Source organism: Eschrichtius robustus, chromosome 6 (genome assembly GCF_028021215.1).
Source record: "Eschrichtius robustus isolate mEscRob2 chromosome 6, mEscRob2.pri, whole genome shotgun sequence".
NCBI lineage: Eukaryota > Metazoa > Chordata > Mammalia > Artiodactyla > Eschrichtiidae > Eschrichtius > Eschrichtius robustus.
The window spans coordinates 58,402,526-58,429,810 of NC_090829.1; the positions used below are offsets into that span (position 1 = coordinate 58,402,526).

The window sequence follows — 27,285 nt, forward strand, 5'->3', positions numbered from 1 at the left end:
TGATCCATAGGAACAGTCAAGGTTGTATATTCAACACCAGTTTACACAGAATGGATATTAGATAGAAGTGCACCCTGAAAAGATGGGAAAAAACATGCCCAGAAATTTCACATATGACATCCCCATAATCAGCACCTTAAATTTAGGGATATTTAAATTAGAAATTTCCTGAAACTGCCTATGGACCATAGATTCAGAAATGCTTCTGTGATTGACAAAGTTTAGTCACTGCTCACCAAAACTCAATTATGGCACAGTTAAGGGCATCTCTGTGCAGAAATGAAGGGAAGAATGTGTCCCAAAACAGCTTGCACTGAGCATCAAGAAGAAAAGCATGGAAAATGAACCTACTCCTTTCCGTTGCTGAGAAAGAGGATCATGGTGAAGGGCAAGGTCAAATTAGATATCTAACTTACTCAAGGGCTAACTGGATACATCGTGGACCTGAGGGCTCCATGGCTTAAGCTATTGTGGGTACTGACTAATCCTGTAGCTCCACATGGCTTCTATTTCATTAGTGGATTTCCTAGGTCTTTCAAGCTTCTCCTCTACTCCACATCAAGCAGTAATGCCACAATAAATGTGAAAGCTCTGGGAAACACAGAAAAGGAAAACCTCTCTGGAGGAATCTGTGTCTCGATACTGCAGGAAACTATGGTACATAGCAGAGTGTGAATACTGTTTTCATCTCCTCTACCAAACATTTCAAACAGTCCCACTTGCCAAAATCAAGCAGATATTAGAAGTGCAAACTAAAACAGTCTACATTTTGTGGGATTCGCTTTTTTAAAAGTGATGGTAAAGAGCAGCAAGTCTCAAACAAGAATGAAAATACCATCCCAGTTTACTCTCTCACCTCCTCTGTCCATCACTAACGTTCAAAGAACTCAAAAGTTTAGAGTACTCCAAGACTGCCAGCTGGGGATCTCTACATCCTTTGAATGTAGGGATTATGTCTCCTTCTCCAGCACAGAACACAAAGCCTGGCACGTCATACATGCTTAATAAACATGTACACAATACTCATTGTTTGTGGACACTGAAGGAGTCCCATCTGACTTTGGAACCAAGATATTTATGCTTCAATGAGCAGTGTTTTTGTTTTTATCTCGTACGCATTGTGGACTAGGATGCCCTGGAAACCACAGAGTTCTGACAAATTTGTGGCCCACCTCTGTGAAGTGTAGAGCCTTTACTAAGAGCCTTTCAGCCTCATTGCTGGTCCCATTTCATCACTCCCACCACCCTTGTCCTGTTTCTCTCTAATGATCTGTTTTAAATTGTTTATGTTTTTCATGCCTATACCCAGCATGCAACTTGGTACTTTAGAGACACTCAAAACATATTGATTAGATTTCACCAAACTTAACCCCTCTCTGAAATAAGACACTGCCCTTTTAATAAAAGAACAAATGAAGAACAAACCCTTCCCCTGGGGTGATCCTGAGAATTAATAGTTCCCTTCCTACCATCATAAGGAAAAGGAGGCTGACCAGTGAGGTTATCCAGCCAAATATACCCCTCCTACTGCCCCCACTCCTCCCCACAGCTTTTATTTTTAGGGTGAAGGCCTGTCACTTTTTGCTTCACACATGCCTAGTGAAGCATGGTTAAGCAAAAGCCCAACAGGTACTTTCTCAAAACGTCTGTCCATCACGAGAATAAAAATAACTCTATTGATGTGAAAGATTCTGGAAGAGAGGCTAAGAAAACTTTCAGTTGCTTTCCAAAGAACTGGAGAGAAGATGCAATTGCTGGATCTTTGTGGTAAGGGAAAGGACAGTCAGGAAAAGGTGACAGGATGCAGGTTTTCTCAGCTGGGGAGACGAAGGGTCACATTGTGGGACCATCTCTGTATTTTCAATACTGAAGAGAATTTAAGGGAATTGGGAAAGCACAAGGGTTTATTAACAAAATTCAGGATTAAGAAGAGAGATGTGAGGGCTTCCCTGGTGGCACAGTGGTTGGGAGTCCGCCTGCCAATGCAGGGGACACAGGTTCGAGCCCTGGTCTGGGAAGATCCCACATGCCGCGGAGCAACTAAGCCCGTGCGCCACAACTGCTGAGCCTGCGCTCTGGAGCCCGCGAGCCACAGCTACTGAAGCCCGCGTGCCTAGAGCCCATGCTCCTCAACAAGAGAAGCCACCGCAGTGAGAAGCCTGCGCACCACAATGAAGAGTAGCCCCCGCTCTTTGCAACTAGAGGAAGCCCACTTGCAGCAACGAAGACCCAGTGCAGCCAAAAATTAATTAATTAATTAATTAAAAATAAAAAATTAAAATTAAAAAAAGAAAGAAAAGAGAGATGAGGGTCTAAATCTTCCCCTGAATGGCTGCCTCAGAGTTTTGCTAGGTTTCTATATCCATATGTTAGGCACAAAAGAAAGAAGGACCTATAGCCATGGTAATATAAATATATATAAACAAATTTTGAGTGGCATTTAAGTGTCTTGTGTATATAAAATTATTATTCATATGTTCCTTTGTGTTAAATATCATGCAGTCTAAAAGTTAAATCTTTCCTAGCCCATACCTCCTACCAAGAAAAGAATGATCTAAAAACACAAGGATTTTTACCTTTTCAATCTACATTTCATTTTTCCAACTAAGTGTTGATCACTTACTAAAGTTTTCATTTGTTGAAATGCACTCTCCAAACATGTGATTAAATCATAAGATCACTAAATCTTTACCCCAAATTCATACCAGCCTCAGAAACATACACATGGCTATAGTTTGAAACAAAAACTTAGAATCCTAATGTAGGATTCAGCATAATGTCAAATCTCTTTGGGCACAAAAACAAGGAACACGTGACAAGAGCCATCAGACAGGACTGTTCCTGTGAAAACCACATAACTAGTAATTTTACCCTCCTTAAAGTTTTCGCAGTTTAGTATGTGGCACTTGTTTAAAGACTTTAGATCGTATGGACAAATGTGATATTCCAATAAAAAATATGCTAAAGAAAATTTATTGATGCTTTATGCATATTCATAATTTAATCTTCACACACCCTGCCAGGAAGGCTCTATTAACCCTACTATATAAAAAAGTTGATTCTGAGAAGCCAAGTAACTTGCTTATGGAAACACAGTAACCAGACCTCTTGAAGACATGTCAGGGGTTTGTGATACTACCTTATATATTCATTAGCACAAAAGAAGGACCCATCAATAATAAAAGTAAATGAATGATTGACATATTATGATAGAATTTTCAAGGATAATAATAGTCTAGTGGGAGCCAGTTTATGTGTGTTGAAAGGTTGTGGGTGGCAAGGTTAGAAAAAGCTAAAAACACAAGGGCAGAGAAATCTTTTCTCTACCAGTAACGTGGAGTTGCATTTCTAAGTACCTGGCCCTGAGGACCCACACCCGATCACGTATGGCACACACCTCATCTGGCCAGTCCAAACGTGTGCATTTGAGACCCTGATGACTGGAAGCTTTAATAAAGCAGCTCCCGTATTACAACCTTGCTAGATGGTCTCAAAAGTAATGTATATCGCATTGTATTTGGAAGAATCTTATATAGTGACAAAATTATTGTCACTGGCTGATAAATGTTTCTCCAAAAAAAATTTAAAAGCCAAATCAATTCACAAGAGCATAAGAAAAGAAAAAACTCCATTTTTAATGGAATTCCATTTTTATTGAGACCATTTCAATAACTTAGTACTGTTAGCCACTAAAACTACTACTATAAACTTTCTTGGCACCAAAATATAAAGAACCCTGATGCATTCATACGCTAAATTGGCTCTTTTTTAATACAACCACAAATGACTTATCTTTAAATTTTTTTAATGTTTTTTGAATCAAAGCATTAAAAAAAATTGTAGACATGATCTGAGCAGTGCTGAAGAAGGAAAAATATAAAGGTATCCCCTTACTGCTTTAAACTCTTTCAATCCAGCATCCAACCAGTAGAAAATGTATCATGGCAGTCATAGACCAATTTTCATACTAAGTTATAACTCACTGAGAAATTCTGCTTTCTTGGAGATACTTTCAGACCCTTAATGTTGTGCTAGTACCAGCTCTCGGCACTAACCACATTTATGAGTGTACTCACATTTATTCTTAGCTGATTAAATATGAGGGTGTCAACCAGCCCTTGTATGAGAATATTAAGCCTTGTTTATGATAAATGTCAGCATGCTCATCCTCCATTCTTAACTAACTGAAGGATCTTCCTGCTGTTTATAAACAAATAATCCAGTGATTACAGCACAGTGAAAAAAAGCAAGTGCCAGTATACCCACTAATAAAGTCAGGGGAAAGAGTCATTCAAACATACTCCATTAGCAAAACTCATTCCATTTCTTTTATATTTTCTTCCTGTGAAATATACAAATCTAAATTGGTTCTGGAATTCCAGGGACCTACCCCTAAGCTCCCATCAGTATAGCTCAAAGTTCACCAACAGCCCACCTCATCTGTATCTCTACATACAGTTGCGTGAGTTGTGTACTGTACAATCCTAGGGGTACCAGTGACATTGTAAAACTCATAGATGTCAATATTTAAATCACAACTTATAAACTGGTAATAGCAGTAAAATATGTAGGGTTTTTTTCATAAAATCAGTGTATTATGACAATTTTTCAACAGAGAATAATAGTATTTTGATGAGGGGGCACAGTTTTCTAATTCACATTAAAACACGAGATTAGCAGTGATCTTGTCACAAACCATTTTAATTCAGGTAAATCAATTAACCATTTGATAATGTGTATAACAAAGGATAGGAATTTTTTTCCTATTGGGAGGCACCTTACCATAAAGAGGGCAAAGACTTAACCAAGGGCCCACACATCTCCCAGAGAAGTGACTTAAATCTCTTTCTTCCTAACTTTTTAAAAAGTTAAATGCATTGTTATATCAGTTTTGTCACTGTTCATATACAGACCAAGGAAGAGGTTCACAGAGATTTCATCTCCTCAAAGACTGCTCTATAAATTAGGAAAATATATGCAAAAACATATCCAATAAGTAATAAAAAGAAAAACTACAAAGTTCTTTAATTCCATCTCTATCCAGAGAAGAGGGAGGGAGAAGAGAAGGAGAAAGGAGAACAGGAAGAGGGAATAGAGGGGAAAATATCATAGAGAGGTGAGGGCTGGCGGGCAGGGCAGGGCAGGGAAGGAAAAGAGAGATACAAAGAAAGAAATCAGAGGATGTAAGTGTGTAGGGAAAAAAAGGAGAGGCATATAGAAGAGATATAGCAAGAAAGATAGCAGGTGAAAAAAATCAAAGAAAAGTTATTGTAAATTCTCAGATGAGTGCTGGTTTAAGAGTAAACTGAATTGATTCTGCTTTATGTTTCCTTGCTTTATGGAAAAAGTTACCTTGTCAACACTAACTGGGCATGAACCATTTATCACAGCTCTTTATTCAATATCCCTACACTTTCTGAGATTCTTTTTTAGCAGCTCACCAGGGGTATAGCTGTCTTCTTGACTAGTAGCAAGGTGACCAAGGTGATTTGGCTGAAAAAAATGAAGCCAAGCTGAAAAGATAAGAGTAAATGTTCCCTGAGGTAACTGGCAGCTTTTGATATTACATAAACAGCTGTGGACAGATAAAGACAGAAAGGTTGACACTCTGATTCCACGGAAAAGTATGTTCAATGGAGAATAATGAACACTCACCATGCTTAGCTGTGGGAAAAGGAATCCACTGGAGTTATCCAATTGTTTTTTGGAGTCACCTAATTTTAATCAATATTTAACCTATATGAGTGAGCTATCAAAGTACATCTTGGTTGGATACCTAAAAACATTGTTTTAATCAGTGTGTGAGTTCTTAGGGTTTCTAGAGGCACTAGTTTGAATATGAAAAGAAAAACCATCATGGTTATTTCACAGATCATTAAGTTGGCCTCAATACTCCTCCTAGTACCACACACACACACATACACACACACACAGAGTATCTTCTGGTGACAGTTTATCTCATTTTCCACAGTGCTCCTATATACCTAAGTGTGGAAAAAATTTTGAAGAATCCATGTCCCTGGTGAATGTTGTCATGGAAAACTTCAGAAAGTACCAACACTTCTCCTGCTATTCTGACCCGGAAGGAAACCAGAAGAGTGTCATCCTAACCAAACTCTACAGTTCCAACGTGCTGTTCCATTCACTCTTTTGGCCAACGTGTATGATGGCTGGGGGCGTGGCTATCGTTGCCATGGTGAAACTCACACAGTACCTCTCCCTGCTCTGTGAGAGGATTCAACAGATCAATAGATAAAAGCAAAGTGGATGAGATCATTTTCTTTAAAGCTCAAATACTGTTTTCTTTCATTCTTCACCAAAGAACCTTAAGTTTGTAATGTGCAGTCTGTTATGAGTTCCTTAATATATTCTTATACGTAGAGCAATAACGCAAAAGCTGTTCTATATGCAAACATGATGTCTTTATTATTCAGGAGAAGAAATAACTGTTTTTTGTTGGTTGGGTTTTTTTCATAATCTTGGTTCAATGCTGGAACTAGTACTTCCTTCTCTCCTTCCGCCAAAATTGGGCTCAGTTATTCATTTGCCAAGCTTCGTGGAGGAATATAGACAATATCAATGTGATAAGGTCTGTGCTCAGAGTTGTCAGATCTCTTGAAGATATTTCTGCAATATTTTTCATCATTCATTGTCTACTAAAGCTACAGCCAAAAATATTTTTTTTCCTTACTCTAAACTGAGCCCTGTAGCAAGTGAAGGTACCAGATTTCCTTTAGGACTCTATGCATTTTCCTTGTATTTCTACCATATCACTGTAGAGAAGGGGGGAAACCCAGCCAGCTATTTTTCTTTTATTACTTTATACTCATAACTTTAGATTTTTTAACTGATTTCCAAAAAATAAGCTGTTTTCCTTAACCAATTCTATAATCTCTTCCTGTGCTTTAAATAGAAAGTGAACAGAGCCCTTTTCCATGTAAGACCCTGCTACTGTGTGAGGAGATAACATTTACAAGGAGTTTCATTACCTGTGAACTGACAATGTTGAATAGATGCTCCGTTACAATCTGGGAAAGTCTATGTTACTAAGATATTTGTGTTAAAATCTTTATTCCATTTCAATTGAACTGTTAGATGGTAAAATTAAGATCCTACTTGCTGGTCATGACTGGTGGACTGATTTCAATGGGTAAATCTATCATGGCAAATTAACATGTTGGAATATTGCTTTTGGGAATTTATGTTTAAATTAATGAGTATGTAGTCTCTCTTTCTGACAAGTATTCCCCGATGGGATTTTAGAGCTATATGCACAGAATATTTGTCTCCTCTACATATTTTACTTTTCTATTTACAGTTACCTTTTTTGTTGTTAGATTTTATACACACTTTTTTTTCCTGACACACACTTGAACTGAATAACAAATTTAAAGGAAGCCTTTGTTCACACTGACATTCACTTCTTGTGTTTGGGGTGGGGGCAGGGGTGGGGGAATGAGGAATTGGTTTTAAACAGAAACATTCCGTCTTTTATTTAACATCAATATCAGAAGAAGAAGACAAACATCTATCTTTCTCATCTAGTTAAGTACCTTTTTATAATGTAGTATCAAGGTTTTCTAGGTATTGCAGAATTTTACAAATCATATTTGTGGAATGAATGGCGAAACTAATCTGATGTAGTAGAAAGTATTCTGCAATATTGTAATACATAGTTTGACTTTTCATAAACAAATAAATCCATAGGGTATAATCAGGACTTCAAATGTGTAATTAAAACTTTAAAAAAAATCCATTATATCAGCAAGATTTGAATACCTCTTGCATTCTAAGCCGGCAAGCCCATGGCAGGCCAAAAACCTATGATTCGCTATTTTTAAGCTTATTTAAAGAGATCATAAAGAAAGTTCCCTTTTTAACACCCAAACACATACACACAATATTATGAATACTTGGAAAATATGATGGAAAACTCAATTCTTACTCCACCTTAAAAACATAATTCTGAAGATGATAGAGAAATCTTTGTGACTACAGAGCTAAAAATTTACAACCTTTAATGTTCCTTGGGCTTCCTTCAAGTGATCCAAGGGTGAAACACACGCAAGTATTATTATATGAGTTACTTTTTATTTTCCTCTGGAATTTTAATTAAAGATTCCCAATTGATGTATCAGATAAGATTGTAGAAATCTCAAAATAATGACACCAAAAAGAAGTTAATTAGTGCCTTCTTGAATTCCAATAAAGCAACAGCCCCTTAAAGTAATTTAAATGTATATGCAATTAAATACTCATTATTAAAGGAGAAAGAACTGGGGCTAGTAATGTTTTAAATGCTTTGCATGTGTTAACTAACTTAATCTTTATAACAATCCTATTAGAGGGAGCACTACTATTATCCTATCCTACAGATGAGAATGTTGAAGCTCAGAGATTTTAAGTAGCTTCCCCAAGGTTACACAGACACTAAGATGACAGAGAGCTGAGAAAGTACCCAGCTTGTGCTTTCCCATTGTGGTAACCATTTACAGGGCTTTGGGGTCTTTCAGATAACACTGATGAGGTCTGGAAGGGAAGCAGGACTGAGCAGACAATTTTTAAGCTGAATCTGTTCCACCCTTTCACATTTGCAGGAACTACAAGGAATAATACAAAGTATACCACTGACTTCTCTCTTAAGAATGAATTTGTAATCTACTGGAAGGGTTGAGATAATACATACGAAAAAACAGAGAACAGCTAGGTCTTTAATCCACATCAATGCGGATAATATCTACAGAGGGTTGGTATGAGGCTTAACTGGGAGGTATTAAGTAAAGTGCCTAGCACTGTATATAGCATATAATAGATGCCTACCAAGTGGCAATTATTACTATTAATAGTAAAATGTATAAGTCATATTAATAGTATTAGTATAACCACTAGTAGTATATGGTCTTTTGGAGCTAGAATAGCTTAAAACATCATTTTGCCCAAAATTCACACCAATGCATAAATCCCTTCTAATCCTCAGCAGGGATCATCTAGCCATAGGGACAGTTACTACTTGAATCCTACCAGAAGTGAGACAGGTTACCAGTTAATAAAACAATGCTAAAAATTTTCCTGATAACAATTTGAAATCTGCCTCCCTATATCTACTCACTAAATCCACACAAAACCAGATCAATACTCTTGTCACTAACTTATTCTATTAGTGTTATTTTATTTAAAAATGGAGGGACGGTAGGGAAAGAGCAACTTCCATTTGTTTAGAATATAAGACCATACAAAATAACTCATTCAGCCAGAATTATGACATAAATGAAAATTTATAAAGGTAGCATAAATGACATCAACTTTAAAAGGTTAGTAATATAATCGTTAGAACCTAAACATTCATGAATGAATTAAATTGATAAGTTAGCTAAACCTTTTAATGCCCATGTGAATTTTATTCTTGCACCACCTCTCAAGTATGATTTGGCCTTCTGGAAAGTAACACTATCTGAAATTTTACATTATGTCCTTATTCAACTTTATGACAACAAACTAAGTTGTCTGACTAAGTAACCAGATTACTTAGGAGCATAGATGTTTTCCTAACAAAATGTTGCTACAATTGTGCCATGGGTTCGTCTTGGCTAAGGTACCATTCTCCAGTGCAATGCCAAGGAACTGGAAGGAAATGTCATTCTGTGCATTCTTGTAGTGATTTTATGAGCAAATGTTTCATTTAGGTAGGAAGAGAAGTTGTTCTCTCAAACAATATAATCACTTAATTAGGGCTTCCAGACCTGTCCTTCAGCCAAGTTCTTCTAAAACAAATTTAATCCCCAAGCCCTTGCAAACTGTAATATGACTTGTTACCAACATAGTATGAGATCAGGCTATGGAGAAAGCTTGAAGGTTCTCTCCCCAATCCCACTACCTATTAGCACAATTAGCAGTACCAGAAGTTTTCGTAGGCAGAAGTCACAATATCTCTTCATAAAAATCTCTCCTCCCCCTCCTTGGTGGCTCTCTCTCTCTCTCCACCCCCCTTTCTCTTAGCTCTATTTCTTCTCTTGTTTAAACTCCATACACCAGCAAAGATGATCCCCAGCCATTACATGTTCACGAAATCCCTTGTGTCTATAATCAAAACAGGAGAAAAACCCAGCATTCATATCAGTCCTCAAAAATGCCAGTTCTCTTTGTATCACTTGTACACTACTGGGCCCATCCCCGTAATGACGGAGAGCAGGGCACGTTATCTGCAGGCCCACCAGGTGGGGGTCAAATAATTCCCCAGATGTAAACACATGTGTGTGAAATAAGAGAGGAAGGGGTGCTGGGCAAGCAAAAACAACAGATGCCCACTATAGGCAACTTGGACAAACTCATACCAGAGTCTTCTGCCAACACAGCTTTGGGTTGGAGAAAAAGTGCCGCACATATGGGAAGGAAAAACTAGTGTTACTGAGAGATTAAAGGAGCAAAAAGAACTGGCGCTCAAATTTTACCTTGCAATTTTTCTATGAATCCTCTAGTCATCTCATAAAATTTTTTTAATTCTGGTTTTCACTCAATGAGAGATGCAGGAATATTTTGGTTTCAGTCAGAGAGGTTCCCTTAGGGTCAACTGACACCATGCTAAGAGGAAAGAATTGATAGGAAACAGAAACGAGTTTAAAAGAAGGGAGGGTAGTGATAATATATGGGGAAAGGATTTGGAATTAGAAAATCTAATTTAAGCAACTATTGTTATTCATCAGTTACTAGAGAATTTCTCTGTGTTTTTCTTAAGGGCCTTCTCCTTCGAGGTTAATAAATACCTATTTAGACTAGCACAGATTCTATTGTCCCATTTATTGCTTGTTTTGGAGTAAATTCATTTAAGGAGCATGTGAAGAGATGAATGGGTAGGTTCTCCCTACCCCTTAGGTTTTTCACACATCATAACATTTAAGAAAACGGTTCCTTCTTAGACCATGCAGTGAGAGAGCTGGTCACAGAGACAGCAACAGGAAGCATCACTCACCATCTGCAATACTATGGTGACTTCAACATCTAGACATCCATATAATACCCTCAACTTAGGTCTGTCCAAACTCGTCAGGCTCCTCCAGTTAGAGAATCATCAAAGCTCTGCTCTTTTATTTGCTGCACTAAAAATCCAGCAGTTTTTAAGGCAGCTGCAAACCCTGACACTTAGCTTCTTCCCATGGTGAGCAAACAAACAGACTGTCCTGGTGCCATCTTTGAGCATGACAGAAGTATCATTTCAGAACAATTAACAGTATCTGTCTCTAACCAAAAGCACTCAGCTGCTGTAGCTGACATCTAGCAATGCTGAGAAGAAAGCAGTGATTGGGGACTCATACTACCTGTAAAATATATTCCTTCCTTTGCAACAGTTGTGACAGATACAGAATTTGGTGCAAATACTACACTTAGGTCCATCTCTAGAAAGTCATAATCAGCTGGGAAATTTCAGCTTTTCTAGAAAAAGAGAGTGCCCTAAATATAGCTTGGGCAACTGTCAATGGAAATCCCAGGAGCCAGGTCCAGCTCAGCCAGTCGAGGCCACGCAAAACAAACTGGTTTGTTGCTAACACCAACAAAAAGGCCTTCCAACTCTCAATTTCTTTGAAAATGTCACACTATCTGGCTGAATAAATAACCCTTGAATACTAACAACACTCAAGTTATCCCAGCAAACATCCAAGACTATTTAGAAGATTCTACTTGGTGTGTATGAGAAGTCACATGTCCAAATCATCCAACAGTGGAAATCAGCAACTGTCTCCGCTTCTAAGAATGAAGTATTTTAATAGTTGAGTAGCCTCAGAAACTGCCAGCATTTACCACTAAATTCAAAAAACCCATTGAGGCTGGAACAAAGGGGCCCTTTGGAAGACCAGGTAAAGCCAGCAGTTTACTTTACCTCTGATATCAGTGTAGTTTGTGGTCCTTGAACAGCAGCCACTGGGCAAACTACAAGCTACCTTCACATGGTCATTCCCCCCATTTCCACTTCTATTTTGTGTAAAGTAGGAAATCAAACCCAACGCACCCCTGACATTGGTAGGCATCAAGGCCTGCTAAAAGGAAGACGCTTTCATTCAGCAATAGATGTAGACCAGCCTGATGTTCTGCCTTTATTTAGGAAAATTTACATCCCAAGACCTAGTAACAGTTTGCTGCTGCAAATGACTTGGATCATGGAGTGAAATGGCCCTTCAAGTCTCTTTCCCACTGTCATCCCCACACCTCTTATGCTTCAGCCATCTAATTAATCAGTGGTCATCCCTAACGTTCTAAATTCTTTCACACTTCTGGGCTTTTGCATTTACTGTCTCCTCTGCCTGAGACTCCTTTCTCTGATCTCTCTTCTATTCATCTGGCTAACTCATACTCATTCTTCAAGATTTAGCTCAAACTTCATCTGCACCAGATGATTCAGGTCCAGAGCAGATGCCTATCTTCTGTGCTTCAATAACATCCCATTGCACCCTTCTATAAAAACACTTATCACACCACATGATAGTCGTGGTTTATTTCTCTAGTAGTCTTACAAGTTTCTTGAAGACATGGATTTATTTTATTCATCTTCATTTTATTATGTGTGTATATTCTCAGCCCCTAGTACAATACAATTCCTGGCGTATCGGAGGGCTCAATAAATGTTACTCAAATGAATAAACAAATAATTGGATTACTAATAAAAAGTAGGCAAGTTAAGCAGATTTCTCTGTATTTTGGCTTGAAGATCTTCCCAAAGAACAAAATACCTGAAAAGCCACCAGGAGAGATCAGTACCTTTTAGTGTAGATTCTTGTGACCTGACAGTAAAAGTGCAGATGGCCCTGAGCAATGCTGGCTTTCTCAGCCAATAATTCCTCATCACACTAAAGTACCCTATAACCATCCATCACCCCAGAAACGTAAGAGCGGAGCTATAGAAGAACATAAAAGGTAAATTCTGATAAGAGACAATTGGAGTCTTAAATTTACAGAATGGAATAATGCCAAAGAGGGGGAAGGTCTAAATAAATGATTAGCACACAGGCTTTGGGAACATTCAGACCTGAGTTTGAATCCTGGTTCCACTACTCACTAGCTGTGAGATTCGGAAAAATGTATTTAACTTACCGTGCATCAGTTTCTTCATCTGGAACACAGGAATAGTAACACCCAAACCATAAGATTAAATGAGATAATATATAAAATGCTTATCAAAATGTCTAGCACATAATAAACACTCATGAAATGACAGCAATTGTTTTATGATGATTAATAATAAAAGGCAGGGGACTTCCCTGGTGGCGCAGTGGTTAAGAATCTGCCTGCCAATGCAGGAGACATGGGTTCGAGCCCTGGTTCTGGGAAGATCCCACATGCCACGGAGCAACTAAGCCCGTGCACCACAACTACTGAGCCTGCGCTCTAGAGCCCGCGAGCCACAACTACTGAGCCCACGTGCCACAACTACTGAAGCCCACGTGCCTAGAGCCCGTACTCCGCAACAAGAGAAGCCACTGCAATGAAAAGTCCATGTACCGCAATGAAGAGTAGCCCCTGCTCTCTGCAACGTAGAGAAGGCCCGCGCACAGCAAGGAAGACCCAACACAGCCAAAACTAAATACATAAATAAATAAACTTTTTAAAAAATAATAATAATAGTAAAAGGCAGAGACCATTATCATTTTTACGACCAGGAACTGGAAGTTTTGAGGCAAAGAATCGAAAAATGGATGGAAGTTGGGTAATAAAGATTAAGACAAGCTTCATCCCTCCTACAATTTTTCCGAGGACTGGCCCCAGCCTCAGCACTTCCAAATGAAACCTCATAACTAAGGTCAGTTCCTGGGACATTTGAAAGCATTCCTGTAAACAGAGGAATGTAGATGGGGAGTCAAGAGATTGATTTGAGATAGTATATCACATGCTCCCTAGTTTCTTTGGAGGAGAAACCTCTGAAGAAGATTCTGTTCACTCCCCCCAGGTGGTAAGAAAAGGGATTCAGTCCTCATATAGAACCTCATCTAGGCAGTGTGTGAAATTCCAGAAAACTTCTTTAAAATGGAGGCATAAGAGGCTGAGTGAGCAAGCATCTGAGTTTAAGGGCTCCAGAGAGCCACCCATAAAGGAAACAAGGGGTGCAGGGAGAGACTCAGAGGAGGAGGAAAAAGTGAATGTATACACTTAAACCAGAGGCACTAAGACCAAGGCTACATTCAAGGAATGCCAGCACTCAATCCAATTCCTGTTTCTTGCTAGAAAAGAATGGAGAAACTGACTCTGATTAACCACACACCTTATCCAAGTATATTGACATTTTTACACAAAGGATCACCAGGCACTTACTTTAACTTGAGACTAAGGACATAAACATGAACTATCAACTCAGAAAACGAAAATGTTTATCCCTTACTTTCTATCTCCAATTTCCAGCAAACTGGAAAGAGTAAGAAGAAAATGACCTAATATGTGGCTAAATACCATCACACTGGAAACATTTTTATTCTCCACTCCACCCCCCAAAAAAGGATGGTTATAAGTGGAACACTTCGGGCCCTCAAAAAAAATAATGTGTATACTCAGGAGATCTGGTGTGTCAGGAAAGGACCACAGTGCTTAAGATGTCTACACACAAACATACACACTCGCCCTTCTGGAAGAAATAGTTTATTCAAGTTTTTTACCAGGCAGGGCTCATCTGCTTCCTAACTGAGTCATTATCATGTAGTGGCTCTGTTCTAGAAATTTTAAAGGGAAGAAAGTGGGGAGAAGGTAGAGGACAGAAGTTCCAGAAACTGTTTCTTCTCACAAATAAGTTATAACCTGATTTCTATAGCAATTAAGCCAGAATAGCTAACTGGTGTTCAGAGAAAAGGTGATGTTTTTCTGCCTAAAATAAAACCACTAATATAACCAGACATCAGCATAATTGCCTGGAAATTAGTTAAAACAGCAGAGAGCTGAAAAACACACAACACAGAGGGTGTCCTGCCATCATCTGGGATCATTTTTCCCCCATCACTTACCACATGCTTAAAGAGGTGGGAAAGCAAATTGCCAACTACAGCAGAACATGACAAGCCCCCTGCTGCTCTCTGTGTCCACGAGCTGCTCCTTCAGTCTGTTCAACCAAGTTCTGGCTGCAGCTGCCCCAGGGATATTACAAGGCCTTGACTCATTTATACGTATGTCACGTTGTCAGGGTTTTCTCCCAAACAGGTAAAATATACCACAAATTGTGTAATAAAATATGTCACAATTTGTCACATTTGCAACATTTCCAAATGTCAGTGTCATCTCCCTGGCAAATAAGAGAGGGAAGAGGGTTTTTTAAAAATCTGGCCAAAAATGGTTGTGCTCTCTGTATTAAGAGGTTGTTCTGTGGCAGGGTCCTTTCCTGGCATAACTTACAGTACTGTTTGGGGAGTGCTCTCCCCAGAGCATAAAAGGAGGAAGAGAAAAACCTCAGGAAGATTCGCTGTAGGCATTGAAGATGTCCAGTGAATAAATGTGAATTATTACTGCCTAAAACTTAATTTTACAGAGTTAGGTTGGATGCTTAGCACATGGTCAAAAATAATGAAAAGGGAGATGACCATAGTGAGGTGATGCAGAAATGAAAGGATCAAGAGAAATGACCAGGCAGTAGCAGAGCCTCTGAGAATTCACCTGCAAAGCAAGCACTGCCTTGACAAATGGGATTTGGTGTCATCTATGCCTGTGTCCAACTGCTATGTTAAACATCTGTCCAAGTATCCATAAACCAGTAAAAAATACAGAAAAGAACATTATACATCATGATTTGACATATGTCAGATTTCTATAATATAAGAGAGACATATGACATGAAGAAGATATGATACCTTCTTTTAAAAAGAACACTTGTGGAGAGGCCCTGTATCACTTGGTAGAGGCATGCAAATGTATTTTGGGAGGGACAATGTGGTGTGATGAGAGAAGCACTGGACATGGAGCCAGTGGACCTACTCCTTGCCTCAGCTCTTCCTCTTTCCAGCTAAGAAACAAGCCCCCTAGCCTCTCTCCGTGTCTTGATTTTCTCCCTTACAAGGTGATGGTGAAAATAATACCTTTCCTCCTCACCTCAGATGGTTATTAAGAAGATCAAATGAAATTATGTGCTTGAAAACATTTCATATACTTTGCACAGCTTTTTTTCCCTTTTCCCAAGGAATTCCATCCATGCCAATGGCTTTAAGACCTACAAATATCAATTGATATTCCAAAATTTGCATTTAGCTGTGGGCTCTTTCCTAAGTCTCAAAGCTCTATCTTTATTTGCCTCTGGATATCTCCACCTGGGGAGTCTTCAGGCATTCACAACTCAATATGTCCAGTGGAAATGGCCCTCTTTCTAAACCCACACAAACACTTTTGCTCACATGTACCCCCACCCTCCCTGCCATTCACGCTGAACCTCTTGCTCTCCTTGGTGCATGATCCAACCACACTGTCACCATGTTGCATTGACCCTATGCTTTAAGCATCTGTGAGGTCAGCCCCTTCTTTTCTATCCACACTGTCACTCTCCTAGTAGCTGTAGCCTCAGAATCAGTCTTCCTACCTCCAATCTCTCTACTGCCCCCACCCCACCTTCTCTACACCAGAAGGAACTTTTACAAATGGATTTCTGATCATATCCCACCCTGAGTAGAACTGTGAAATGACTTCCCATTGCCTTTGTGATGAAGCTCAAATACCGTAACTTGACCTACAAGTGTTTCATGAATTCATCCCACGTTCCATTTCCAGCCTCATCTTCCCCTACCCACATCCCACTCCCCAAGCCGTCCTGTTCTAGCCATATTGAACTATTTCTTCAAACACACCAAACTTTCTCAAGCCTCTGTGCCTTTGCCCCTGCTCTCTGCCTAGCCTTCCTCCTAGTGTCAGCAGAGGGATTGGTAAAAGCATGGACTCTGGAGACCAAATGCCTGGGTTCATACCCTGTCTCTGCCCTGGGTTCACCCAAAAGCTAACTCTGAGACAAAGAGCCAGAAGTTTATTTGGAGGTTCAGAAAATACCAGTAGGGGAGTAGGGAAGTATATAACATGATGATTTGATGCATATATACACTGCAAAATAATTACCAACAATAGGGTTAGTTAACACCTTCGTCACCTCACATAATTACCATTTTGTGTCTGTGTATGGTGAGAATATCTACAGTCTACTTTCTTAGCATTAGCAACTGTCAAGTATATAATACAGTATTGTTAACAATAGTCAACATGTTGGACATTAGATTCCCAGAACTTTTTCATCTTATAACTGGAAGTCTGTACCCTTTGACTAACATTTCCCCATTTCCCCCACACCCCAGTCCCTGGAAATTACCATTTTACTCTCTGTTTCTGTGAGTTCAGATATTCTAGGTTTCACATATAAGTGATGTCATACAATATTTGTCTTTCTCCGACTTATAACACTTAGCATGATGCCCTCAGGGTCCATCCATGTTGTCAAAATGGCAGGATTTCCTTCTTTCTCATGGCTGAATGATATTCCATTTTATATATATATATTTTTTAATATATATATATTATATATGTATTATATATATTATATATATATATTATATATATATATATATATATATGTATATATATATATATATATAAAGTGGATCTAGAGTCAGGATTCATGGGCCTAGGAATTGAGGAATAGAAATGGGAGTAGCACCACTCACTATTAGCCCTAATCATCCACTAGCAAATTTTTGCTTCTCATCCCCATGACCTCCCATCCCCAGCAGACTTCTGCTCTGCTAGCCTAAAGGTCTAAGTTTTAAAAGGAGGAATGCTTGAAGTATCTGAAATACAACAATGATTAAGACATAATATCATACGTCACATCTGTACATATATCTCACATCTTCTTTATCCATTCAACTGTAGCCAGACACTTAGGCTGTTTCCATATCTTGGCTATTGTGAATAATGCTGCAGTGAACATGGGAATGCAGATATCTCTTGGAGATCCTGATTTCATTTGCTTTGGATATATACCCAGAAGTGGGATTGCTGTGTTATATGGTAGTTCTATTTTTAATTTTTTGAGGAAACTCCATAATGTTTTCCATAGTGGCTATAAGATATTCTCCTAGCTCCAAAGCATATTCCTATCATGGCATTTGCCATATTCCTTTTGACTATTTTTTATTACATTTTTATGGGTCTTTCTTTTCTATCAAGCAGTGTCTTGAAGGGAAGTCTTGTCAAATTCTATGCCTAGGACTTCCCTCCACCTGTCAATGCAGGGGACACGGGTTCAATCCCTGGTCCAGGAAGATCCCACATGCCGCACAGCAACAAACCCCGTGCGCCAAAACTACTGAGCCTGCGCTCTAGAGCCCGTGAGCCACAACTACTGAAGCCTGCACGCCTAGAGCCCGTGCTCCACAACGAAAGAAGCCACTGCGATGAGAAGCCCGCGCACTGCAACAAAGAGTAGCCCCCACCCACTGCAACTAGAGAAAGCCCACACGCAGCAACGAAGACCCAAAGCAACCATAAATAAATAAATAAATAAATAAATAAATAAATAAATAAATTTATTATTAAAAAAAATTCTATGCCTAGCACAAAGTGAGCACTCAGTAAGTGTTTGTAAAATTGAGTTGAACTAAGTTGTCTTTCATAAAACTTTTCTTTTTATGCCAAAAAAGGAAAGAAAATGGGAGTTAGAGCTAGAAAAAGAAATAAGAAAAAGAAGAGAAAGGAGGTGTGTATTCAAAATGCATTAATAGTAGGGGCTCACTTAGTATTTTCTGAATAAAGTAAATAAGACTATGAAATGAGCACTACTACGTATCAGGCATTATTTGAAGCGCTTAAAATACAACAGTGACTAAGACAAAGTCCCTGCCCCAAAAAATATTACAGAGGGAATACACAGATTAATGAATAAAAGGAATAGATATCACTGAGTTAAATAGCGGTAGGGAAGAGACAAGGACACCCAAGGATAGTCACCGGTTCAGGTCAATGCTCTTTAACCAATTTACAAGTGCTAAACAGTCACAACCAAAACTGGCCTATACTCTGAAGTTTGGGGAACTTCCCTGGTGCCTTGATAGCACATGTTTCCTACTTGGATACTAAATATTTCCAGTTCTATGAGGTCAACTCGACACATGATAAAATACTACACGGAAACACCCGCCACTGGGGCGTCGCTCCGAGGCCGTCCCGCCCCGGTCTCTACGCCCGGCCCGACTGGCCGCACGGCGCAGAGGCCCGCCCCCGCCGCCCCGGAGGGGCGGGAGGATCCTGGCGGTGGAGTCGCTGTGTCCCGGCGGCGTGGCGTGGAGCACCCGCCGGGGCCGCGGGAACAAGCGCCCCGCGGAACTGCTACTCCCAGAGCAGCCCGGACCCCCCCATCTCCGCTTCGCCGCGCTCTCAGGCGCCGAGCACTACAACTCCCGGCATGCCGTGAACTTGACGGCCGCGCCTCCAGTGTGGAGTCCGGCCCTCCCGGCCGCCCCGCTCTCCCGCCCCGTCCCCGCCGCTCTCCGCGCGCGGAGCGGGGCCGCGAGCCATGGAGGAGACACCGCCCCCGCTGCTGGGCAGCCGCAAGCCGCACCTGGAGAAGCTGACCTTGGGGGCCACCCACATCCTAGAATCATCCCCAGGTGTAACAGAGGTGACCATCATAGAAAAGGCGCCTGCTGAATGTCACATGATTTCTTCATGGGAACAAAAAAATACCTGTGTGCTGCCTGAGGATCTGAAGAAGTTTTACCTGATGACCAACGGCTTCCACATGACATGGAATGTGAAGCTGGATGAACACACCATTCCATTGGGCAGCATGGCAATTAACAGCATCTCAAAACTGACTCAACTCAACCAGTCTTCCACGTACTCTCTTCCTAACGCACCAACTCTTGCAGACCTGGAGGATGATACACAAGACGCTAGTGAGAACTAGCCAGAGAAGCCTCAATTTGATTCTCACAGTGCGATATTTGAGCTGGATCCTTGCAACCTGAATGGGAAGGTTTGCCTTGCCTACAAAAGAGGGAAACCAGCATTAGCACAAGACACTGAGATCTGGTTCCTGGACAGAGCGTTATACTGGCATTTTCTCACAGATACCTTTACTGCCTATTATCGCCTGCTTATCACCCACCTGGGCCTGCCCCAGTGGGAGTACGCCTTCACCAGCTATGGCATTAGCCCACAGGCCAAGCAATGGTTCAACATGTATAAACCCATCACCTACAACACAAACCTACTCACGGAAGAGACCGACTCCTTTGTGAACAAGCTGGATCCCAGCAAAGTGTTCAAGAGCAAGAACAAGACATTAATCCCCAAAAAGAAAGGGCCTGTTCAGCCTGCAGGTGGCCAGAAAGGGCCCACGGGTCCTCCTTCCACCTCTAAATCCTCCTCTGGCTCTGGAAACCCTGTCCGAAAATGAGCGCCCCACCTCCAGCTCCCCGACAGCCCCACAGCGATGATTTCCAAGCACAGATGCCCCAGGCGTGGCCCAAGCCTCAGATTCTGTATGGAACCATAGTCCTCTCCCCATCCGAGTGACAAAATCCTAGGCTTTTACTGCCATTGGCTTGAGCCAGGAGTTGGAAGGGCATACTCAGCTCTCCCCAAGAATCCTTCTCTCATACCCCTTACAGCAGGTTGTGCCACCTACTAATTCTGGAAGCTGTGGAGAATGTAAGGTGTTGTGTAAGTGACTAAGTAGATCTATTAAGAGCTTTCTTTTCTTTCTACTCCAACCCCCTACCCCTCAGCAGTAATTAGAGAAGTCCCCCATAGAAACCACTGGTTTTGACCTATGAGGCATTAGAACTATGCTGCTCAACTGGTAGCCACTTTTTAAAGCAGCTAAATTTAAGCCATATTAAAAATGCAGTTCCTCAATTATATTAGCCACATTGGGAGTATTCATGTGGCTAGTGGAGTCTGTATTAGCACAGAGATGATGAAACATTTCTATCATCACAGAAAGTTCTATTGGGCAGCACTGCATTAGAATACTTTTGCATTACCCTTCCTCAGATCAGTTAATTTTTGTTAAAGAATAATGATACCTTAATTTGATGGGTTATAATGTTCCAAGAAAAACCTTGAATATCCATTTTTATGTTCTTTATATCCTTCACCACAAACAGATCTTGCTTTGCTCATTTTCAGTTTCCTATAAAGTTTCTTGTTTCCAGTTTTGTGATGTGATATTTGTACGTCTGCCAAAATTATCTTTCTCACTTTTTTTTTTAAAGAAGAGGTGATTCTACTGTACCATTAAAACCAAAACAAAACAAAACCTGCCAAGCATTGCTTTGCCAGGACTCTTCATGCACAGTTTTGATGAAATCAGTCACTGTTGACAAGAGCTTCCACATGCTCTGCCTACTCACAACTGCTGAACAATTCATGGGGTAGCAGAAGAGGAGAGAGAGGAACCAAGTTGTCAAGGATAATAGTTGAGGTTTAGTCTTCCAGAAGCATTTTTCTGCCAAAACTCATCAAAGGGAGAACCAGTAGTGCCAGATAAGAGATTCCAGCATTTGGCTCCTTCCCCAAGTCAGGGTTAGAAGGGGATTGAGAAGTTGTGTCATCTTCCACTGTGGCAGGTGTCCTTCCCTCTAGAGCTCATGGAGTCCCTGAATTATTTCCTAAGTCCTGGTCCAGTTCTCGATTTCACAAATGAAGCAGCAGAGGAGCCACGAAACAACGGTGCACTTCAAATCTGTGACAATCAGCTGGAACCCCCAAAGGGCTGTAGACAGAAGAGGGTTCCAATAAGGAAAGGTGTGAGACCTGCCTCAGGAGGAGCAGAGCACTCAAGAGCAGGAATGCCTACCTAATACGTAGGACCCCGTGCAAAATGAAGACGTGGGGCCTTTTGTCCAAAAATCAGGTAAACACTACCATTAAAAGTACGAATATGCAGTAGCAATTCTCATATCAGACAAAATAGACTTTAAAATAAAGACTATTACAAAAGACAAAGAAGGACACAACATAATGATCAAGGGATCAATCCAAGAAGAAGATATAACAATTGTAAATATTTATGCACCCACCATAGGAGCACCTCAATACATAAGGCAAATGCTAACAGCCATAAAAGGGGATATTGACAGTAACACAATCATAGTAGGGGACTTTAACACCCCACTTTCACCAATGGACAGATCATCCAAATTGAAAATAAATAAGGAAACACAAGCTTTAAATGACACACTAAACAAGATAGACTTAATTGATATTTATAGGACATTCCATCCAAAAACAACAGAATACACTTTCTTCTCAAGTGCTCACAGAGCATTCTCCAGGATAGATCATATCTTGGGTCAAAAATCAAGCCTTGGTAAATTTAAGAAAGTTGAAATCATATGAAGTATCTTTTCCGAACACAACGCTATGAGACTAGATATCAATTACAGGGAAAAAAACTGTAAAAAATACAAACACATGGAGGCTAAACAATATATTACTAAATAACCAAGAGATCACTGAAGAAATCAAAGAGGAAATCAAAAAATACCTAGAAACAAATGACAATGAAAACACGATGACCCAAAACCTATGGGATGCAGCAAAGCAGTTCTAAGAGGGAAGTTCATAGCAATACAATCCTACCTCAAGAAACAAGAAAAATCTCAAATAACCTAAGCTTACACCTAAAGCAATTAGAGAAACAAGAACAAAAAAACCCCAAAGTTAGCAGAAGGAAAGAAATCATAAAGATCAGATCAGAAACAAATGAAAAACAAATGAAGGAAATGATAGCAAAGATCAATAAACCTAAAAGCTGGTTCTTTCAGAAGATAAACAAAATTGATAAACCGTTAGCCAGACGCATCAAGAAAAAAAGGGAGAAGACTCAAATCAATAGAATTAGAAATGAAAAAGGAGAAGTAATAACTGACAATGCAGAAATACAAAGGATCATGAGAGATTACTACAAGCAATTATACGCCAATAAAATGGACAACTTGGAAGAAATGGACAAATTCTTAGAAAAACACAACCTTCCAAGACTGAACCAGGAAGAAATAGAAAATATAAACAGACCAGTCACAAGCACTGAAATTGAAACTGTGATTAAAAATCTTCTAAGAAACAAAAGCCCAGGACCAGAAGGCTTCACAGGCGAATTCTATCAAACATTTAGAGAAGAGCTAACACCTATCCTTCTCAAACTCTTCCAAAATGTAGCAGAGGGAGGAACACTCCCAAACTCATTCTACAAGGCCACCATCACCCTGATACCAAAACCAGACAGAGATGTCACAAAGAAAGAAGATTACAGGCCAATATCACTGATGAACGTACATGCAAAAATCCTCAGTAAAACGCTAGCAAACAGAATCCAACAGCACAATAAAAGGATCATACACCATGATCAAGTGGGATTTATCCCAGGAATGCAAGGATACTTCAATATATGCAAATCAATCAATGTGATAAACCATATTAACAAATTGAAGGAGAAAAACCATATGATCATCTCAATAGATGCAGAAAAAGCTGTTGACAAAATTCAACACCCATTTATGATAAAAACCCTCAAGAAAGTAGGCATAGAGGGAACTTACCTCAACATAATAAAGGCCATATATGACAAACCCACAGCCAACATCGTTCTCAATGGTGAAAAACTGAAACCATTTCCTCTAAGATCAGTAACAAGACAAAGGTGCCCACACTCACAACTATTATTCAACATAGTCTTGGAAGTTTTAGCCACAGCAATCAGAGAAGTAAAAGGAATCCAAATTGGAAAAGAAGAAGTAAAACTGTCACTGTTTGCAGATGACATGATGCATAGAGAATCCTAAGGATGCTACCAGAAAACTACTAGAGCTAATCAATGAATTTGGTAAAGCAGTGGGAAACAAAATAAATGCACAGAAATCTCTTGCATTCCTATACACTAATGATGAAAAATCTGAAAGAGAAATTAAGGAAACACTCCCATTTACCATTGCAACAAAAAGAATAAAATACCTAGGAATAAACGTACCTAAGGAGACAAAAGACCTGTATGTAGAAAACTATAAGACATTGATGAAAGAAATTAAAGATAATACAAACAGATGGAGAGATATACCATGTTCTTGGATTGGAAGAATCAACATTGTGAAAATGACTCTACTACCCAAAGGAATCTACAGATTCAGTGCAATCCCTATCAAACTACCACTGGCATTTTTCACAGAACTAGAACAAAAAATTTCACAATTCGTATGGAAACACAAAAGACCCCGAATAGCCAAAGCAATATTGAGAAAGAAAAACGGGAGAATCGGCAAGATGGCGGAAGAGTAAGATGCGGAGATCACCTTCCTTCCCACAGATACAGCAGAAATACATCTACACGTGGAACTGCTCCTACAGAACACCCACTGAACGCTGGCAGAAGACGTCAGACCTCCCAAAAGGCAAGAAAATCCCCACGTACTTGGGTAGGGCAAAAGAAAAAATAAATAACAGAGACAAAAGAATAGGGACGGGACCTGCACCAGTGGGAGGGAGCTGTGAAGGAGGAAAGGTTTCCACACACTAGGAAGCCCCTTCACGGGAGGAGACTGCGGATGGCAGAGGGGGGTAGCTTTGGAGCCACGGAGGAGAGCGCAGCCACAGGGGTGCGGAGGGCAAAGCGGAGAGATTCCCACACGGAGGATCCGTGCCGAGTAGCACTCACCAGCCCGAGAGGCTTGTCTGCTCAGCCGCCGGGGCGGGGGGGGGGGGTGGCTGGGAGCTGAGGCTCGGGCTTCGGTGCTAGCCGGGAGGGAGTCCGGGAAAAAGTCTGCAGCTGCAGAAGAGGCAAGAGACTTTTTCTTGCCTCTTTGTTTTGTGGCGCGCAAGGAGAGGGGATTCAGAGCGCCGCCTGAACGAACTCCAGAGACGGGCGCGAGCCGCGGCTGTCAGCGCGGACCCCAGAGACGGGCGGGAGACGCTAGGGCTGCTGCTGCCACCACCAAGGAGCCTGTGTGCGAGCACAGGTCACTCTCCACACCACCCCTCCCAGGAGCCGGTGCAGCCCGCCACTGCCAGGCTCCCGTGATCTGGGGACAACTTACCCGGGAGAACGCACGGCGCACCTCAGGCTGCTGCAACGTCATGCCGGCCTCTGCCACCGCAGGCTCGCCCCGCCTCCTCTGTACCCCTCCCTCCCACCGTCCTGAGTGAGCCAGAGCCCCCGAAGCAGCTGCTCCTTTAACCCCGTTCTGTCTGGGCGGGGAACAGACGCCCTCAGGCGACCTACACGCAGAGGCGGGTCCAAATCCAAACCTGAACCCTGGGAGCTGTATGAACAAAGAAGAGAAAGGGAAATCTCTGCCAGCAGCCTCAGAAGAAGCGGATTAAAGCTCCACAAACAACTTGATGTGCCTGCATCTGTTGAATACCTGAATAGACAACGAATCATCCCAAATTCAGGAGGTGGACTTTGGGAGCAGGATATATTAATTTTTCCCCTTTTCCTTTTTTTGTGAGTGTATATGTGTAAGCTTCTGGGGGAGATTTTGTCTGTATACCTTTGCTTTCACCATTAGTCCTAGGGTTAGGTCCGTCCGTTTTTTGTTTTTGTTTTTTTGTTTTCTCTCTTTCTTTACTTAAAAAAATTTTTTTTCCTATTAAATGTTTTCTTAATAATTTTTTCCTTATTTTCTATTTTTAGAAATTAAAATTTTTTAATAAGTTTTATCATATTTTTTATTTTTAAAACTTAAAAAAATTTTTTCTTAATTTTTTTCCTTATTTTTTATTATAAAAAATTAATAAATCTATTTTTAAAAATTAAAAAAAATTTTTTTCTTAATAAATTTATTCTTAATTTTTTTCTTATTTTTTATTATAATAGTTTTATTTTATTTTATTTTATCCTCTTTCTTTCCTTCTTTCTATTTTTTTCTCCCTTTTATTCTGAGCCGTGTAGAGCCCTGTGGCTCTTGGTGCTCCAGCCAGGCATCAGGGCTGTGCCTCTGAGGTGGGAGAGCCAACTTCAGAACACTGGTCCACAAGAGACCTCCCAGCTCCACGTAATACCAAACGGCAAAAATTTCTCAGAGATCTCCATCTCAACATCAAGACCCAGCTTCATTCAACGACCAGCAAGCTACAGTGCTGGACACCCTATGCCAAACAACTAGCAAGACAGGAACACAGCCCCATCCATTAGCAGAGAGGCTGCCTAAAATCATAATAAGGCCACAGACACCCCAAAACACACCACCAGACGTGGACGTGCCCACCAGAAAGACAAGATCCAACCTCATTCACCAGAACACAGGCACTAGTCCCCTCCACCAGGAAGCCTACACAACCCACTGAACGAACCTTAGCCACTGGGGATAGATACCAAAAACAACGGGAACTACGAACCTGCAGCCTGTGAAAAGGAGACCCCAAACACAGTAAGATAAGCAAAATGAGAAGACAGAAAAACACACAGCAGGTGAAGGAGCAGGGTCAAAACACACCAGACCTAACAAATGAAGAGGAAATAGGCAGTCTACCTGAAAAAGAATCCAGAATAATGATAGTAAAGATGATCCAAAATCTTGGAAATAGAATGGACAAAATGCAAGAAACATTTAACAAGGACGTAGAAGAACTAAAGAGGAACCAAGCAACGATGAAAAACACAATAAATGAAATTAAAAATACTCTAGACGGGATCAATAGCAAAATGACTGAGGCAGAAGAACAGATAAGTGACCTGGAAGATAAAATAGTGGAAATAACTACTGCAGGGCAGAATAAAGAAAAAAGAATGAAAAGAACTGAGGACAGTCTCAGAGACCTCTGGGACAACATTAAACGCACCAACATTCGAATTATAGGGGTCCCAGAAGAAGAAGAGAAAAAGAAAGGGACTGAGAAAATATTTGAAGGGATTATAGTTGAAAACTTCCCTAATATGGGAAAGGAAATAGTTAATCAAGTCCTGGAAGCACAGAGAGTCCCATACAGGATAAATCCAAGGAGAAATACGCCAAGACACATATTAATCAAACTATCAAAAATTACAAATAAAGAAAACATATTAAAAGCAGCAAGGGAAAAACAACAAATAACACACAAGGGAATCCCCATAAGGTTAACAGCTGATCTTTCAGCAGAAACTCTGCAAGCCAGAAGGGAGTGGCAGGATATACTTAAAGTGATGAAGGAGAAAAACCTACAACCAAGGTTACTCTACCCAGCAAGGATCTCATTCAGATTTGATGGAGAAATTAAAACCTTTACAGACAAGCAAAAGCTGAGAGAGTTCAGCACCACCAAACCAGCTTTACAACAAATGCTAAAGGAACTTCTCTAGGTAGGAAACATAAG

At 40.4% G+C, this 27,285-nt stretch overlaps 1 protein-coding gene and 1 pseudogene across 1 annotated transcript in view; both read left to right on the forward strand.

Moving 5' to 3' along the window:
* Positions 1 to 6,256, forward strand: part of KCNMB2 (potassium calcium-activated channel subfamily M regulatory beta subunit 2) — a 29,809-nt gene extending 23,553 nt beyond the window's left edge. The window contains exon 4 of the mRNA XM_068545416.1: positions 5,972 to 6,256. Within this exon, the coding sequence (XP_068401517.1) occupies positions 5,972 to 6,256 (285 nt within the window). The remainder of the gene's footprint in view (positions 1 to 5,971) is intronic.
* A 13,251-nt stretch (positions 6,257 to 19,507) lies between these two features.
* Positions 19,508 to 20,392, forward strand: LOC137765631 (tubulin polyglutamylase complex subunit 2 pseudogene; annotated as a pseudogene).
* The last annotated feature ends 6,893 nt before the right edge of the window (positions 20,393 to 27,285 follow it).